General features: G+C 44.8%; 1 protein-coding gene across 3 annotated transcripts in view; it reads left to right on the top strand.

Annotated features, from left to right (window-relative positions):
* The window catches only part of MTCL3 (MTCL family member 3), a 65,962-nt gene extending 56,001 nt beyond the window's left edge, over window positions 1-9,961 (top strand). For all 3 annotated transcript variants that reach the window (XM_063443171.1, XM_063443169.1, XM_063443167.1), the window contains one exon: window positions 9,035-9,961. In XM_063443171.1, coding sequence (XP_063299241.1) covers window positions 9,035-9,172 — 138 coding nt within the window. In that variant the 3' untranslated portion in view covers window positions 9,173-9,961. The remainder of the gene's footprint in view (window positions 1-9,034) is intronic.
* Window positions 9,962-19,637: the final 9,676 nt, after the last annotated feature.

The following is a 19,637-nucleotide window of genomic DNA, read 5'->3' as shown; positions in this document are numbered from 1 at the left end:
TGTGCGTAAAGTGAATGCAGTGTGTGTGTAGTGTGCATAAAGTGAATGCAGTGTGTGTGTAGTGAATGCTGTGTTTGTGTAGTGTGTGTATATAATGAATGCAGAGTGTGTGTGATTGTATAGTGTGTGTATATAATGAATGCAGTGTGTGTGTGTTTTTGGTGTGTGTATATAATGAATGCGGTGTGTGTATATATAATGCAGTGTGTGTATATAATGCAGAGTGTGTGTAGTGTGTGTATAATGCAGTGTGTGTATATAATGCAGAGTGTGTGTAGTGTGTGTATATAATGAATGCAGTGTGTGTTTGTGTAGTGTGTGTATATAATGAATGCAGAGTGTGTTTGTGTAGTGTGTATATAATGCAGTGTGTATATAATGCAATGTGTGTTTATAATGCAGAGTGTGTGTAGTGTGTGTATATAATGCAGAGTGTGTGTGTGTTTCTGATAGGATGTAATTTGTGTAAAGGGGGGGGGGGGTATTTTTTTATTTTAATTTTATTTTGTATAAAATTATTTATGTTTTATTTATTTTTTAGTCCCCCCTCCCTGCTTGTTGCCTGGCCAAGGAGGGGGACTATGGCATTCCCTGGTGGTTCAGTGGCATGTACTGAGCAGTGGGGGGGGGCCGCAGGAAGCTGTTCCTTACCTCCCAGCAGCTCCTCCAGCTCCCCAGTGTAAATCTGAAGGTCTGCGTGCCGCGCGGAGCATTGCCATGGTAACCCGTGGCAACGCTCTGCGGGCGCGGGACTCGCAAAATTTACACTGGGGAGCTAATTAACAGCTTCCTGCGGGCCCCCCCAGGACCGTGCGGGCTTGTAATGAGCCCGACGGTCCTGGTATGTATTATCGGCAATATCGGTATCTTTATTGGCCGATACCGATATTGCCAAAAATACTGAATATCGGCCGATAATATTGGTAAAACCGATAATCGGTCGATCCCTAGAAAATACAGCATTTTGAAGTCCATATAGTCCTGAACAGTTGTCTAAGTTAACCTTTGCTGGAGGTTATCTTCATGTTGTCTAAGCTCACAACTCTTCAGTGGGTTCCTTTGGACAAGTTATCATTTAGCCCCCTTTTTTAATGAGCGTTTTTGTTTTTTTCCAGATTATGGAGATTTATAGCTTGTTGCAATACTCTTCCAGATATCTGCTACACATATACTTGTACAGGGCTTCTATTAGAAATGTTGGAGCCCCTTACACAACTCAAAGCCTGGGGCCCACCTGGAGTCTGCCCACATGGCCCACCACCCATTCCACCATCATGCGTGTACAGTGGATGCAGCGTGTGTGTTTGTATATTTAATCCAATTTGTGTGTAAGAAATGTAGTGTGTATAGTGTATGCAGTCTGTGTATATATTGTATGCAGTGTATATGTGGTGGATGCAGTGTGTGTTTGCATAGTGGAAATAGTGTTTGTGTGGTGGATGCAGTGTGTATGTATATTGGATGCAGTGTGTGTGTGTTTGTGAAGTGGATGCAGTTTGTTTGTAACGGGTGCAGTGTGTGTAGTGTGCAGTGTGTGTTTCTATAGTGGAAGGAGTGTGTGTGTATAGTGAATGTAGTTTGTGTGCTGGGTGCCATGTGTATTTGTATAGTGGAAGCAGTGTGTGTGTGTAAGGAATGCAGTCTTTGTGAAGTAGATGCATTGTGTGTGTATTAATTTCTACAACATCTTAAAAATAGATGAAAAACACTGTTCCATAAGAGACCATTGGGTGTTCAATATCATGGATTCATGCTACAGCTAAGGTCTTAAATAGGTTTCTGCAAGTTCCCACCTTCTGTATGGAAACCCTGAGGTTGTTTTTTCCCTCTTTGTAGGAAGGTTCCTACAAGTCGAAAATTTATGAATTATCCCTATCAACCCTGATCACTATAAGTTTGTCTCTTGTGTTCTTGGATCGTGATTGTTTGTTATGCTACCTTGTGGTATAGCCATGGCCCTGCAAGTCTTTACCAAAGTGTTTGGTGCCCTGCCTTGGGAACACAATCCCAGCCTTTCAGCTCCCCTAAACCTGGATGACGTCCTTCTCCAGCCAATCAAGCAGTCCTTCCAATTAATCAACTTCTCTTATTAGTGTGAGACTATGGATAGCATGCCAACTCATCTAAGAATTCCCTAGTTCCCAATACCAGGGATATGGTATCCTTTCTAAGTTTGGTACTGAAAATGGCCACCATGAGAATCTTCCTCATGGACTCCTGTCGCCAAAGCTTTGCTCTATCCGTCTCATGTTTTCTAGCTCTGGAAGATTGATGTGGATTTTGAATCTTGGTAGCGCCCTTGGACACAATATATTTTGCTATCTTTTACCTTTGGACCCCTACAACAATGGTGACTCTTCAGATCTCTGTCAGAGAATTATCCTGGTTCCTCTAATGAGGTACTTTTTTCACTCTTTTTTGACCCAAGGTTGCTCATTTCACAGTCCATGGTGGGGGGGGGGGCTCTCACTCCCTGGTGGTCCAGTGGATGGGAACTGTGTAGGAGGGGGCTGCAGAGCGTTTACTTACCTCTCCTGCAGCTCCTGTCAGCTCCCTTCTCCTCCGCGCCGGTCCGTTCAGCACCTCTGTCAGCTCACACTGTAAGTCTCGCGAGAGCCGCACTATGACCCCGCGGCTCTCGCGAGACTTACAGTGTGAGCTGACAGAGGTGCTGACCGGACCGGCGCGGAGGAGAAGGGAGCTGACGGCTTATACTTGAGTATATACGGTAACTTTAACATTAAAAAGGCAGTGAATACTGCTCGCTGGGCTCAGTCCTTAATGGCCTTCGCCTTCCTCATCGGCTTCCACTTGCCAGACTACGGGTCCGCAGACATGTCAGCCAATTTCCTGGGGTCCCGGGATCAGCTGGGGGGCGATAGGTAAGAGAGATATGCCTCCAGCCCGATGCCTTTGTCAACACCCTCTGTCCACGGACTCGGTACCTTTTCACAGCCAAGTCCTGGCCCCTCCAAGGGGCAGTTGGAAGATCGAGGAGGCATCTGCCGCCAGCGGCGTGCGACATTCCTCCCGTGTGGTCGATGTCTCAAGGTCATGCCTCTGGTGGCTTTCGACCTAGGCAGGCGGTCGTTGCTGCGGTTAAGCGTTTGGGTGGGTGTGTTGCCTGGAGGTGTCCCTCCTGTTGCCGTCCGTTGCCTCTCCCCAGCTCCCACTTTAGTAGGCAGTGGCATGGCGTTCCAGTTTCCAGGTCCTGACGGGCTCCAGAGAGGTGTCACTCGATTCAGCAGTGCACCCCCAACATGGGTAGTGCACCCCGGTAAGTCTTGTGGCTATGTAGCTGCTGATTATACCCCGCCAGGCAAGAGCTTGTGCTGCCCACGTCTGCACAGCTCGGAGGTCAGGCTCCGCCCCCGAGGTTCTAATAGTTGAACCTTGGAGGCTAATTTTCTCAGCTGCTAGATGTTTTCTGTGGGGGTATGGGGTCTACATTTAGAAGTGTTCACCCCTCTCTTGTGGACAAGTGGGAAATCTTGAATTCAGTATGTCAGCTTCAAAATTCAATACAAGATGTTGGAAACTTGGACTCTCCCCCTACATCCAAACATAATGGTCATGGGGTTGTTCAGACATTTGGACCTGAGGTGCTTGCTTTTAATATGGCATGGTGCTTGAATGTCAAATTCTGAGATAGATTGGTTTCTCTTGCATAGCAATTGGTACCCTCATACAATGATTCCTGTTTCAACAAACATCTATCATGAGTTTGCACTTGTGTTGTAGGATTATTTACAAAAGTTATTTCAAAGTGAATTTTAAATGTAAGGCCCGCATAGCTGAACTGAAAGCATAGCTGACTTAGAGAATTAATCCAGTTTGGCTATTTTGACCATAAAGGACCACTATAGTGCCAGGAAAACGTTTTCCTGGCACTATAGTGCCCTGAGGGTGCCCCCACCCTCAGGGTCCCCCTCCCGCCGGGCTCTAGGGTGAGGAAGGGGTTAAACTTACCTCTTTCTCCAGCGCCAGGCGGGGAGCTCTCCTCCTCCTCGGCTGAATGCGCATGCGAGGCAAGATGCGCATGCGCATTCAGCCAGTCTCATAGGAAAGCATTATCAATGCTTTCCTATCGACTCTGGCGTCTTCTCACTGTGATTTTCACAGTGAAAAGCACGCAAGCGCCTCTAGACAGCGACTAGAGGCTGGATTAACCCTATTATGAACATAGCAGTTTATCTGAAACTGCTATGTTTATAGAAAAAAGGGTTAACCCTAGCTGGACCTGGCACCCAGACCACTTCATTAAGTGAAGTGGTCTGGATGCCTATAGTGGTCCTTTAAATTTAAAATTATCTTTGAATTCACCTTAAAGTCTTACTTTACACAATAATCCTGGAAGTAAATGTTATAGGTAGGAGTTCTTCAGTACATCCAAAGTGCTGGAATTTCTCCAAGATAGAGGCTAGTCTGACAGTACTTTAAAGGATCAGATTTCTGCTTTCTCAGTACTCTCTGTTCCTGATGTTCACACCTTTGTGCAAGGCTCTGGACCATATTTGCCTGGTGATTCATCCTGCGACCACATGAAGTCGGAATCTGGTTCTCTGGGTGTTTTACTTTCATCCTTTGAACTAATGCACAAGCCAGATCGGAAGCATTTGTCCATGAAGGTTCTCTTCTTGTTGACTATTTCTTTGGTTAAGATGGTGTCTAAGTTGTAAAGGGAAAGTATAAGCAGTTTTGTTGTATAGATCATACCACTGCAGTCTCAGAGCTCAATGCTTTACTATTTAGGAGGTAAATCACTTTTGTTTTTGTTTATGGAGCCATAGGCACACCTTCCCTGGCTGATATTCACACACCCTCCATTAAAAAAAAAGGTTTCAGAATCAATCATGTCTTACAGCACAGTGTGTTTACTTTAAACAATCATATATCTTGTTTACTTCAGACAATCATATATCCTGCTCTGTTAATCGAATCTAGCTACTAATTAATAGAGCAAGAGATAAGAATCTTTAAAAACTTTTACATTAATATTGACATTTTTACAGCAACAATTTATTCTGCAGCCATTTACGGTGTTATAAAGGGGGAAATTTAACAAATTAGACATTAACAAAATGTTACAAGAAGAATAGGCTGATCAGGACCCTGCTCAAACGAGCTTACATTCTAGTGGAGGTGGGTTATAAAAACAACAAGAAGAGCATCAAAGGGGATAGCAACTCATCAAGTTGGGAAAGGTGACAGTGGAGTGTTGTCCTTTAAGAGAGAGCAAGAGACAAGTTTATGAAGTAGAAGTTACTCTGGGAGGCCATAAGCATTTCTGAAAAGGTGGGGTTTGAGGGACTTTTTAACTTATTGAAGAATAGGGGAGAATATGATTGGGGAAGGCAGGCTGTTCCAAAAGGGCAGGCTGTTCTGAAAATATAAGATCATGCTACCTGCGCGGGAGAATTAGCCCACTGGGAAAGACCGGGGGAGGAAGCAAATTAAAGAATTTTTTTTTTTTTTTTTTTTAATTCTTTATTTTTGAGTGCTTGATTGAACATAAGCATCTCACAATGCCACAATAGCATATGCAAGGTTGGTATTATTACAGCATTTAACAGTTATGACATTTAGGTTTAGCACATTTTTGTATATAGTTAGTCGAGTAAGACATACACGTCTTATGGTTGTACACAGGAACGAAAGTAAAGCGTATAAACTAGACGTGGCGAATAGCAGGTAAAAGAAAATAAAGCTAAAAAGAGTAAGGTCAACAATTATACTGTGTTAGCAAACTATTAAGAGGAGTCAACATCCACTAGGCTTGAGTACAAACGAGGAGGCACAGGCAGGCAGTCTACTTCTCTATCCACATTAAGTTACATACTTTGAGCTTTAGATCGCTCTCGTCAGGGTTAATCTGTGCCCCTCATGGTTCATGCCATGGGGAGAGCAGAACATGGTTAGAAATGAGTTGGAGGTACAGTAAACTACCATGGTTCCTTTATCAAAATTATCTCTGTCTGTTTAGGCCTATCAGTAACCTTAGTAAACAGTAAATGTTAGCTACACATTAAGCTATGAAAGTGAGACAGGTGTAACAGCACAGTTTTAGAGTGCGAGCGTTAAAACATCAGGCTTTACAGCTTCAGTGGAATCTGTCAGCCCATCAAATCCAGCACATTTTGATATGAGGATAGGATGGGTGTTAAGCACAATGTGCAGTTACATTAGACATACATACAGGTGTATATTCAACAGGCTATCAGTATTGGCTTCAACAAAAGTATGAAAGAGAAGGTAGAGTCTGTGATTACTGTGGGTAGGCAATCTAGGCAGAGCTACAGTGTGTGCAAAAGAACAAGAACAGTGGGGCAACAATGTAGGAACAACAATTTAGGAACCATGGAAATAAAGTGGATGGCACTTTAAGCTACTTGCTCTGTGGGCTCTGTGGTACAGCAAGTAAAGTTCATAAGTCTATCAGCCGATGCCCATAGAGGGGCAGTTCCTGTTACCCCTGCTTACTCCGATGGGGGTTTTCTCACTGGTCCTGGCCTCCCAGTCGTTGGGCCCAGGCTTCTCCAGGCTCACCCTCCAGCTCTCCGTCCGTGCTTTGTGTCGCTCCCCTGCCATGGCGTACCGTGACTGGGATGTAGCTCCAGCACTGAGCAACAGGGTAGACCTCCTTGTTGTGGCACTTGTTGCTGCCTCGGCCGTAGAGGGTGGAGACGTGTTGTGCTGGCTTCTGATTTTTTGCTCGTTGGCAGCCATCTGAGCTGCAACTCGGTGGTCATCGCGGCAGGCACCCCCATTTCTTCTCTGCCTAGGTACGCTTTGCTGGTCGGATGCTGTCGTGTGTGGAGCAGATTTTACCCGTTGGCGGGTCCCGCTTTGGTGTGCGGAAGCGTGGGTGCCGGCTCCCGAGGTTTCCCGCCTTTGCGGTTTTCTGTTCGTGCGTTGCCGGATTACCGCCCTGAAGGTCTGCAGTGGGGATCCGTAAAGGCGTCTGCGGGTCACCGGCCGGAGCCATGATGCCACCGTTTGGGCCGCTTGGAGGTAGGACATTCCCCTGTCACACAGTGCCGTGTGGAAGCTCGAGCAGAGCAGGTCAAGGGCTGCCAGGGAGTGTGATTGGAGATGGGTGCCAGTGTTCCCTCTCTGTGGTTCCTGCTGAGCGGTCGTCGTGGGTGAGCCCCTGCAGGCTCGTGCCTCCGCTGGTTGGGCAACTGGGGTCGTTTGCCCAGCAGGCTTGCAAGTGTCTGGTGGTGCTGCGCCATATGCTACCGCCATTTTGGAGGCCTCACCGCCCGCTTTGCTTGAATTGGACGCGGGTATGGTCGGAGGGTGCTGGGCGTAGGGCTCCGCTGTTGGCAGGGACCGGGATGTCCCCCGCCGGTCCATAGGGGGGGGAGGGAGTGTGCCATGCTCGCAGGCGACTGTGTGCAACTTACTGGAGGGTGGCCTCCTTTCTCTGCCGCCTCCCGCGGTAGGCCCCACGCTGCCTTTGCTGTGTCCGGTGGTCCCGGGGGTCGGGTTCGGTATCAGTCGATTCGGGACGGTCTTCTCAGACCGATGGGCCCCCTTGCAGGAGGTTAGTGGCATTTTTGCTCTTTTTGATCGTCGTTTTAGTGCCTGTTCTGCCGGAGCTCGTGGAGTGTACGTCTTCTCTGGTCGCTGGCTAAGCTCCGCCCCCCAAATTAAAGACATTTTGACTGGAGCCACGGGTGGTTTAAGTGGAATGCTAACGTTCCATAGAATTAAAGAAGGACTATTACTTGAAAGGACGTAGGGAAGCCAGGGAGCAAAATGGCCAAGGGAGAGAAAAGCGGTACCAGGGGGCGGTAAATAAGGGCAACATTTGCAGAAATAGTTTTGAACTGGCAAATTGAGTGATCATTCAGAAATGCTACCTCTACATGAGGCTTTGGCTGCTAGCTCTGGGTCCTGAGTGCAAACGTATTAAATGTTGTTTGGGGCACAGGCTGTAACAGAGAGTCTGCGGTTAGGTAAGAGAAAAGGCAGTGTTTACATTGCCCCTAGGGACACCTCCAAGAACGTATTAAATTCCTGGGTCAGTGTTGCCGAAAAAGCAGCCCTGATGTTCAGCGTCCCCACACTCTGTATGGAGACGCTGAATTTTCCTGATAGAGATGCATTGATTTAATGCATCTCTATGAGGAGGTCCTGATCGGCCATTTGGCCCCGCCCCCGTGCCGATTTTGGCCAATCCAATGCTTTGCCTATGGGAAAGCATTGGATTGGCAAAAAATCGGCCGTTTTGATGATGTCACAAAGGGGGCGGAGCCCGCACCGGTGGACCTGCGTGGCGCTGGAAATAAGGTGAGTTTTAAACTTTTATAAGGGAGCTGAGAAGGGAAAAGCCACCTAAATGGTAGGTTTAGCACTATGGGGTCAGGAATACATGTTTGTGTTCCTGACCCTATAGTGTTCCTTTAACACAATATGGCCATATGGTATTACTGAATGTCAATATTTGTTTGCTAAGATAGGAGATTTTAAGTACAAAAGAAAAAATTACTTGCGCACTATCCCAAATCCCTATTCACATTTAAATAACTGGAGCTTTTTTAGTTTACTCCAATGGCCATTAAAGTATAAGCTCACCTGCCAAGTCAAAGCGAAACCTCTAAGGTGAGTGCTACGCTAACAATTCACTATGCTGTTTTTAGCTAAAAGGAAAAACTTCTTATTAGATAGAGAGGCGTATTTAATAAACCCCTACACACAAGGCGACAGAGTACTCCTTTCATCATTAACACGACAGTGGACTGTAATAGTAATGATGCTCAGAGTAACCCTTTAAGTACTAAAACTAGGGAAACAGCATTTTATACTTTCAGATGCTTGGCTCTAATTCAAGGACAAGTGTTCATAATGTAAAAGTTGGTAAAATGATGTTCTAGTCTTTTGGGTAATAGTAATACTATGTCACATACATTAAATTGCTTTAAAGCGACTCACTCGATAAAATAACAGCATTACTAGCTTTGCCTTTTTTCTTTTACTCCCTATATTTTGTGATGTTTATGAAATAAGTAGTATGTCTTTTCTGTTTTAGACTTCTTCATCAACGACATCCCCAAATGGGAAAGGATTTTCACGTCCTGCAAGACCCACAAATCAACGTCCTCCTTCTCGATGGGCATCAACAAGATCCTCTTCACGATCATCAGCTATTATGAGAACGGAAAACTAGTTGTAACTGCTATCTGTATTTTTATCCTTCTCACGTGGAAATTCCTCGGGTATAAACAAATTTTATTTTACAGTTTGAAATGTCAGCTACAGCTCACAGGCAGCTGACTGTAAGATATTATTGTCTGCAGCTGAGAATCCATCCCTATAAATGAATAAATAAATCCTATGGCAAAAGTGTAAATAAAAAAGAGCAACAAACACCCACTAAGCCACGATGGAAAATACCTATACCTTTATGACATGGGAACTTGAAAGGCAGCTAGCTGAATTTTCTGGTTCTATATTACATACAAGGTGTTTAGTACTAGTTAGTATCTTAACATCAGTTTTTGTTCATGGAATATATACTCTCCTGAACAAATATTTTGTAACTCCAGATTGATCAATCTAATCTTCAGTGTTTTATGACCAGCGGAAACATATTTCTGTACTTTTTATATTGTGTAGTTTACTTGGCAGTTTATTTATAAATGTTTGTCTTCATTTTGGATAATATTAAAAAGGTAGAATTTTATAAAATTCTCTGTTGTTAAAGAATTATACTACATACACAGTTGTAAATGTCATATGCATGAAACATGATCATATTGCATGTTCGAAAGTAGTGAGTGTTTTGTGTTTAGACATTGCTGGAGCAATGTTTATATCTAAAATTACAGGACATTACAACTATTATTTACCTATCATTCATTATTTGTAAAGAGAAAAAAAATCAGTAATATGAATAACTGCTATTGTGTTTTGAAATAGCTGACAAATATGTTTTTGTTTTTTTATGTACAAAAAAACGTATTACATTAACCCCTTAAGGACCAAACTTCTGGAATAAAAGGGAATCATGACGTGTCACACACGTCATGTGTCCTTAAGGGGTTAAGCCACAACTTATGTTAACTGTATTAAACAAAAGGCATGTGTCTTAGTTATTTTTGTTATATTGAATGATGTTCCTTTGGTGGAATTGTATTGGATGAGGGGCAGATCACAACAATGTCTATTAAAAAAACACCATGGATTGGCTTATGTTGCTAATATACCTGCTTATCCTGCTATTATGCTGTTACGTTACAATATGGCTTTTTAATGCATAGAGCCATTCCACAAGAAATAAAACTTGATTATCTAGTATATATAGGACCATTACATGTCATCATTGTCATCATTTACTGTAGTGTCTTGGTAGTCTTAGTCCATTTGTATGGTTCTTTATTTTCTAGTGTAATTCAGGATGTCATACAAGTAAGTATGTTTGGTTTTAAGTCCACATCAGTGAGTATGGAAATGGTAAATTGGAGCAAGGGCTACCACAAACGTCATAATCATCATTGACCATCATTGTTAGCATGTTTCAATGTGTATATCATAGTTTAGTTCATTCAGCAATTTCCTTGTGTTTTTCAATATACGTAGAGTCCAGATATAAACTTAGCCTGCATTTTGGCATTTGCTTGTGTACACAAATATTGCATCAGCGGCTCCAAGAGATATGATATCGCTTTTGTGCCAGAAATTCTACACATTGCACTTTCCGATATGTTTCCATCATCTCTTATTTCAGATTGTAAATTATATTGCTTCCGTTTTACATCCTGTTGACACTCGCAGGGAGTCATATGTTTGTTTATCTAAGTGGTTTATCTGGATGGGCACAGCCTTGACAGTTTTGTGCAGTGTATGGCACCAGTGAGATAAAAAAAAAAAAAAGAAATTTCATATTCCCCCATTTTATATTTGTAGGTGCCATTAACTCATTAGAAGTAATATGTACAACTAAGGTGCTTAAGAGTACTGTATACACATAAAAAAAAACACACAAAAAATATTTGGGAACATAGTAGAATGAAAGTGGTACATTTATTGACTAGCAAAGTAGATTAAAGTGTAAGCTATTTAGATCCCCTGTTCTAGACCATGCCTACAAAAGATAACTAGGTGATCTTGAAAGCTTGCTTTCTAAACAAACCTAGTTAGTATATAAAGATATCAGATTTATGCTACTTCTTTCCATTAATGTACATCTTTTTTTTTTTTTTTTGGTTTTGTTAGTTTTTTTTCAATTTTCTTTTCTTTCCAACTATATGACAAGGCAGTTCCCAAGAGCATGCTGGTGTGGTTACATAAAAGATCCATCTATTTTTAATCTCACCCACACACTCTAACCTATGCCTCGGCATATAATGTCTATTTGTGTTCTTACAGAGGTGCTCCTCTGTAATATTCGTGCCTACAAGATTTAAGGATGTTATTTATACCTTGATGTTTGAATCTCAGATTAGATAGTAGCAGATGTACAGTAACCCATCGTTTTAGTAAAAGAAGAAAGCCATGTTTTTCTCGTAATTCATTTAAATGAGATAAAAGCCACAAAGGAGAGAATATCCATGCAGACTTTGAATGGATGCTGGCCAAGTGCTCCAACAAAACATTAATGGCCAATAAATCTGTGATCCAGCAACTTTCCACAGCTGTCTTTACTGTGGAATTACTCATATGTTCTCTAGCAGAGATTCCTAAATGTCTGATAATGATAACTTGATAACGGGGCCTTGCTGCATGTGAGCTCATTCAGGTTAAAGGCCGTTACATGCCAGATTGAGTTGCTGTATTTGATTCTGGATTTCAGTGCAATCTCTATTTTCAGTGAGTATTTGATGTTTTAACTACACGACGTGTAATCCATGTTCTATATTTATTATGGAAACCAGGGGTGGTAAAAATGTTTAAGCCCCAAGCTTTGGTGCCTTTAATTCTCTGTGATCTGCATTTGTTTGTTTTTTATATGGTTGTATGAATAAAGTATTATCTTGAAAAATAAAAAAAGAGCATTAGAGGGCCTGTGTTGATTGGTTCATGGAGAGACTAAAAATAGGTTTTATGTTGGTTTTTAATAAAACCCTGTTTTTGCTAAAATGACCATAGCTGGAATAGACCTCTTCACTTTCAAAAACAAAGATATCAAAAATAAACTTACCCTTGATCCCAGCCTGATTCTCGTCTCATGACATCTCCAACACTACAGGGTAAGTGATGTCCCAGAGGCAAGGCTGAAGGAGGAGTGAGGGCAGCATGGATGGGATGCAGTTCAAACAAGCTACATAAACTGATACCGGAGAAACTGACGGAAGCCAAGCACAGAGAGATGGACACAGGTTTCTTCAGGAAGGAAGAGATTCTTTATTGGATCACCGATCGGGACTCAGAGGGACTAACGTCACCAAAATACAGCAAGTTCTGAGCCCCGGACAATAGTGCAGGCTCCTTATATAGGCACATAACTCCTCCCATATTAAGCTCCACCCGCACATTCTCTTAACCAATCAACACAAATAAGAATTAACTTCCTGTTTGACCGCATGGCTTGTCCAGCACAATGGAGGAGGGGGAATACTATATCCTGTATTCTTGCACATGCTCCGTACACTACTGATCGTATCTTGCCTCGTGCAACCAACTGATCGATACGTCAGCATATGCACGTACACATGCCACGTGGTAATCTCGGCCTACTAAATTTATTTTTACCGAGATTCCACCACATTCCCCCCTTTGATGCCTCTTGATATTTTACAATTACTTGAGGCATCACTTAACCTTGGTTTGCTTACACCGCAAGTTACCTTGAACCAGACCAGACTTATCTTATGATGTGAATCTTTTAACACTCATCTTCCTGCATTGGTTCTCCCTGATCTAGAGCCTTATACTTATAAATCGCCATTATCTGAGCAGCAGCCTTCCTCTCTGCTATATTTCCTATCAGGCTTTGCACAGACCTAACTACTAGGGGTATAAGACACGGCAGGAGTAGACACAACATTAAAATCAGTAGGACTCCACCTACCACTGCCTTAAGCCCTCCAAACCACTCATACCAGCTACCAAACCAACTACTTGGATTATACCCTTTCCATACCTGAGTAGGCACATGCGCTAGTTTAACCATATGGCTAGTAAGCTCAGCTATTGCTTGCCCTTCGTCATCTATTTGAAGACAGCAATTGCTCAGGTTAAACTTCCCACATACACCTCCCTCTACTGCCAAAAGGTAATCCAAGGCTAATCTATTTTGGTAGACTGCTGTCCTCATCCTGGTGTTATGCTTCGCTAGAAGATTGAGCGCTTGTGATGTCTCGTTGGTGATAATCTCAACCACCGCCTGTAATCTTATAATACGGTTGAGCATATAAATAGGGGTTCTGTAACCAAAGGTACCATCCTCAGCCCACGTGGCTGGCCCATAATAATCTATGATACGCTGGGGAGGCCATTCATTATCTTCCCAGGCGCCTATCTCTATGGGTCCCCTTTTCTTCCTATGATTCACATCATACACTTTAACACCTAAAGTCTCACCTGTTTCAATTGGTAACAAGAAGAAGGATGGTTTGAGCATACCCAACACACATGCCCCTTCCCAGTCCTGTGGCAACTCCGAATAGGCTTTCTTACCACAGATCCAGTACAAATTTGCTGGGGCTCTCCAGGTAGATGTGATGGATAAATCAAACCACACATCCTTTAAATTGGCGTATCTAGCAAACGGGTTAGATGGTTCTGAGACATTTGAAGCCGACCACCAAGTTGTATTCTTTGTATCATCATCATAAGCTTTTTGCCCTAGACAAGTTAATTCTCCTACAGAAGTGTTATACATTATTCCTTTCCTTGCTATGCATACATAACCTATGATGGAGGTCTTTAATCTCCACTCAGATTTACCTCTAACACTCATATGATAATCGGCTTGTGTAGATATTAATTGGTCAACTGCCTCAGAACCGGACATTACCTCCTTTGCTTCCCAAGGCCATTGGTCTCCCATGTTAGTACCTCCACACACATAGCAGTTGGTAACATTAAGACTACCGGCAATACTTTCGGCTAAATCGATGAACAGGTTTTTAGCATTATGGGGGATCTTATTATCTATACTCATCTCTTCATAAAAGGAATGGTATACTTGATGAGTTTGGGAGGATACCGTATCAGTCTCTATCCCTATAAACAATACTGTCCCAGGATCTAAACCCGTCCCGTATATTTGAAACCCAAATAAATTGCCATATTTGTCTAAGAACTTATCGGGGTTATTTATAAGTATATGGATGGGATTACATTCCATAGACTTACAATATGGGCTAGTCGGCAACTTAGTCACTATCATGTCTTTGTCTACTGTCTGTCCCCAAGTCGCCCATCCCACACAAGACCAATATGGGCAAAAGTTAAAGTCTTTATTTGGGCATCTAGGACTTACATATTTATTTTTACTACTGGGACAAATATATTTATCATTAGACCCATACGTCCTCTCCCATCTAAGATCCCCACATACATTCCACGGCTTTCTACCACTCGATATCGCTTTACACGCATCAAATAGCAGAACACCCGAAGAATGTACGGATTCTAACACCGTCTTATTAATTAGGGTCCCCTGAGGATCTCCATTCCTGAGAGTCAACCAAATTGTACGAGGTTGATACTCCGGACTGAAGCACTTAGGTTCTCCTACTCCTAAATGGCACACACTATAGTCTATATTTAGGTATCTACATCTCGATACATCTCCTTTACACTCGTATTGTGAATGCCAAATTAGGGTTTGGGAAATATGGTTACCTGTTCTCGTAGTCTTAATGCATACCTCACAGCTAGGAGTGTTGGTACCTCTACCTTCCTGAATATAAAAACACATATAAATAAACACTATCAAAAGCACATCTTTCGCCGTCATCCTCAGTCTTCGTCCGTGCGAAGGCGCCTCAGCTTCCAGGATGTGAGGGCTGCAGGGAATGGAGTTCTGCTCGTCTTCACAGGTGTCCCTTCGAGACTTTCCTGGCTTATATACTACGTGTTGGTAAGCGGACAGGCTTTATTATGGCCTTCTCACTCACGCACCAAATCCCAAAAATAATAAAATTTGTAATCCACAATAGTTCCTCGTTACTCCGACTGAGTAGTGCATTTTAACCGGATCTTGCAGGGATTCTCTGGATCTGCTGTTACTTGCCAAGAATCGACTGCTGCTGGTTTAACCCTGGAGTGATGTATCCACGGAGTCACTTCGGCTACTTTTATCGCTGTAGGGGTAGACAAAAGAACAACATAAGGACCTCTCCACTTGGGCCCTAACGGTACATTATTCCACTCTTTAATCCACACTTGATCTCCTGGATGATAACTATGAACAGGGGGATGAATATTCACAGGTAATCTATCTTGTACCCATTTCTGTACCTCCTCCATAGTCTTACCCAACTCTACAACCTGCTGCCGGGTAATTCCTTCTCCCAACTGACTCAAATCCCCCCTTAAGTTACCAAGTACGGGAGGTGGTCGCCCATACATAATTTCAAAAGGAGAGAGGCCCATCCTTCTGGTAGGGGTACTGCGGATTCGCAATAGAGCTATGGGTAAGAGAACGTTCCACTTAAGTTGGGTTTCCTGACACATTTTAGCCAACTGGTTCTTTATAGTTCTATTCATTCTCTCTACCTTACCAGAACTCTGGGGTCTATATGCAGTATGAAGCCTCCACTTTATACCAAGCATATGAGTCAGTTGTTGTAGGCACTGATGAACAAAAGCTGGACCATTGTCCGATCCTATAGAACAGGGTAGTCCATATCGGGGTATTATTTCTCGTAGCAGGAATCTTACAACTTCTCCTGCTTTCTCTGTACGAGTAGGACATGCTTCTACCCAGCCTGAATAGGTGCACACAATTACCAGCAGGTAACGATGTCCACCCGATTTAGGCATCACTGTAAAGTCTATTTGTAGATCGGACATGGGGAGTCCCCCCATAAACTGGACTCCTGGTGGCTTTACTGGTCCTTGTCTTGCATTATTTTTAGCACACGTTACCAGGGCCGGTGCAAGGATTTTTGCCGCCCTAGGCAAAAACAATTTTGCCGCTCCCCCCATATGTCCTGCCCACCATGTGACATCACAATGCCCCGCCCATATGCTCTGCCATATGGGCCAACGCCAGTCTTCACAAAGTGTCTTTTATCTGAAAAGACAGTGTGTTTACATTAAAAAGCCTACAGGCACAGGCTATAGACACCAGAACCACTACATTATGCTGTAGTGCTTCTGGTGACTATAGTATCCATTTAATGTGAGGTAAATTAGAGATTAGTGTCACTAATAATATATTGGATTGCCTACTTACCACCAGATGAGGACAAGAGGCTGATGATGGGCTCAGTCTGGCTCCACAGGTCTGGTGTAGAAGAGGCTCTCTGGAGACTGTTTTAAACAGTGCTCACAACAATTAACGAACAGGAAGCAGCTCCAATTTTTAGGGCCCCTTACACAGCTCAAGGTCTGGGCCCCCAGGGGGCATACGCCTACAATGCCCACCCATAAATCCACCTACATGGCCTATCCATGAGTTGGGGATTTTTTATGTGTGCAATTTGTGTAAGGGATGTAGTGTGTTTATATGGGATGTAGTGTGTGTTTGCGTGTAAGGAATGCATTGTATGTTTCTGTGTGTGTGTGTGTGTGTGTGTGTAAGGGGTGCAAGGTTTGTTTCTGTGTATGTAATTGAATGCAGTGTGTGTCTGTAAGGGGTGCATTAATTATGTAAGAGAACGTAAGGGATGTATTGTGTGTGAGTAGGAATGCATTGTATGTTTCTGTGTGTGTGTGTGTGTCACTTAGTGCTCTCCCTTGGCCCCCTGTCCCTCTGCAGTCCCCCCTTGGTAGTCTTCTCACTCCCCTCTCCCCCCCTTAGTGGTCCTCCCTCTCCCAAACCCCTTAGTGGTCCTCCCTCTCTCAAACCCCTTAGTAGACCTTCCCCTACTCCCACCACCCCCTAGTGGTAATCTCCCCCCCCCCTTAGTGGTCCTTACCCTCCTTCCCTCTCCTTAGTAGTCCTCCCTCCTTACCCCCCTTTGGTGGTCCTTCCCCCCCTTAGTGGCCCTCCCTCTCCCAAACACCTAGTGGACCTCCCCTCCTCCTCCCTCAGTGGTCCTTACCTTCCCACCCCCCTCCCCCAGTGGTCCTGACTCACCCCTCCCCTAGTGGTCCTTACCCCCCTGGTCCTTAGCCCCCCCCTGGTCCTTACCCACTCCCAGTGGTCCTTACCTCCCTCCCCTCCCCTAGTGGTCCTTTCCCCCCCTCATGGTCCTTATCCCCCCCCTGGTCCTTACCCACCCCCAGTGGTCCTTATCCCCCCTCTCCCTCCCCTAGTGGTCCTTATCCTCCCTCCCCTCCCCTAGTGGTCCTTTCTCCCCCTCATGGTCCTTACCCCCCTGGTCCTTAGCCCCCCCCCCTGGTCCTTACCCACCCCCAGTGGTCCTTATCCTCCCTCCCCTCCCCTAGTGGTCCTTCCCCCCCCCCCCTCTCCCTCCCTCCCCTGGTGGTCCGTTATTCCCCCCCCCTCCCCTAGTGGTCCGTTATTCCCCCCCCACCCCTAGTGGTCCGTTATTCCCCCCCCACCCCTAGTGGTCCGTTATTCCCCCCCCCACCCCCCCTCCCCTAATGGTCCGTTATTCCCCCCCCACCCCCCCTAGTGCTCCGTTATTCCCCCACCCCTAGTGGTCCGTTATTCCCCCCCCCCTCCCATAGTGGTCCGTTATTCCCCCCCTCCCATAGTGGTCCGTTATTACCCCCCCTCCCATAATGGTCCTTACCCTCCTCTCCTGCCCATGTAGCGTGGCCGGGCGGCGCGGAACCAGGGACAGGAACCTCTGTTTCCTGTACCCGGCCGCCGGCGGACTGACAGGAAGTGCTCACTCAGTGAGCGCTTCCCTTCAGTCCGCCGGCGGCCGGGTACAGGAAACAGAGGTTCCTGTCCCTGGTTCCCCGCCGCCCGGCCACGCTTCATGGAGAGACCGGCAGGAGGGAGCGCTCTGCGCTTCCCTCCTGCCGGTCACTGAAACCCGGCCGCCCTCCATGCAGCAGTGCTGCGCCGCCTGGGGCTTGTTAAAGCGCTCAGGCGGCATAGCATGAGGAGGCGCACCGGGGACAGGGATCCGGCGCCCCCTGATAAGTTGCGCCCTAGGCGGCTGCCTAGGTCGCCTTACAGGTGGCGCCGGCCCTGCACGTTACACATCTTCGTACAATGGCCTGAGTCAAGTTGGACAATCTTGGTATGTAGAAATGTTTTCTGAGAGATTCTTCAGTACTGTCTCTCCCAGAATGTGTCCCGTTGTGATAATTTTGGACAATTTCTACCGCTAGTGATGCTGGTATGACTATTCTTCCATCTTCTAGCTGATACCACTTGTTCTCCAAATACTTTCCTGGTTCAGTCTTTAACCACTCCTCTTCTTGAGCTGTATAAACTGGAGTCCATTGGGACAGTGGAGTTGGTATAAGAGCAGCTATATGCCCCACATACTCCTGTCTTCCTGATTCAGCAGCACGCTTAGCTGCACTATCTGCCATCCGATTTCCCTTGGTTACATCACCATCTCCTCTCAGATGCGCTCGACAATGTATGATACCGACTTCTTTCGGCTCCCACACTGCTTCCAATAGTTGTAGGATTTCAGCTGCGTATTTGATTTCTTTGCCTTCTGAATTCAGTAGTCCTCTTTCTTTATACAAAGCTCCGTGGGCATGAGTGGTTAAAAACGCATATTTGGAGTCCGTGTAGATGTTCACTCTTAAACCTTCAGCCAATTGTAACGCTCGTGTCAGTGCTATCAATTCTGCCTTTTGTGCTGATGTTCCTTTCGCCAGTGGCCGAGCTTCTATCACCTTGTCTATTGTTGTTACTGCATATCCTGCATAGCGGATCCCTTCTTTCACATAACTACTGCCGTCGGTATAATATTGAACATCGGGGTTCTGGATGGGAAAATCACGAAGATCTGGTCTACTTGAGAATACTTCATCCATTACTTCCAAACAATCATGTTGACTTTCAGTAGGTTGTGGCAAAAGGGTAGCTGGATTTAAGGTGTTTACAGTCTCTAAATGCACTCTGGGGTTTTCACACAACATTGCTTGATACTTGGTCATACGGCTGTTACTAAACCAATGATTTCCTTTGTAATCCAACAACGTCTGTACTGCATGTGGGACTCGTACATAAAGTTCTTGACCCAGAGTGAGTTTATCGGCTTCAGCTACTAGCAGGGCGGCTGCAGCTACGGCTCTTAGACAAGGTGGAAGTCCGCTGGCCACTGCATCCAATTGCTTAGACATGTAGGCAACAGGTCTTTGCCATGATCCCAAGTACTGTGTCAATACTCCCACAGCCATTCTTCTTTGCTCGTGTACATATAAGTAGAATGGTCGTGTGTGATCAGGTAGACCTAATGCTGGGGCACTCATCAAAGCCTTCTTCACATCTTCAAATGCCGTTTGCTGTTCTTGGGTCCATAAGAAGGGGTCGTGCTCTGTACCTTTGATAGCTGCGTACAGAGGTTTTGCCAGTATCGCATAGCTGGGAATCCATATCCTACAGAAGCCTGCTGCCCCCAAGAATTCTCGCACTT

The sequence above is a fragment of the Pelobates fuscus genome, chromosome 2, assembly GCF_036172605.1.
Source record: "Pelobates fuscus isolate aPelFus1 chromosome 2, aPelFus1.pri, whole genome shotgun sequence".
In the NCBI taxonomy this organism is placed as follows: domain Eukaryota; kingdom Metazoa; phylum Chordata; class Amphibia; order Anura; family Pelobatidae; genus Pelobates; species Pelobates fuscus.
The sequence above is the reverse complement of the archived record's forward strand: the minus strand, read 5'-3'. Positions and strand labels throughout refer to the sequence as shown.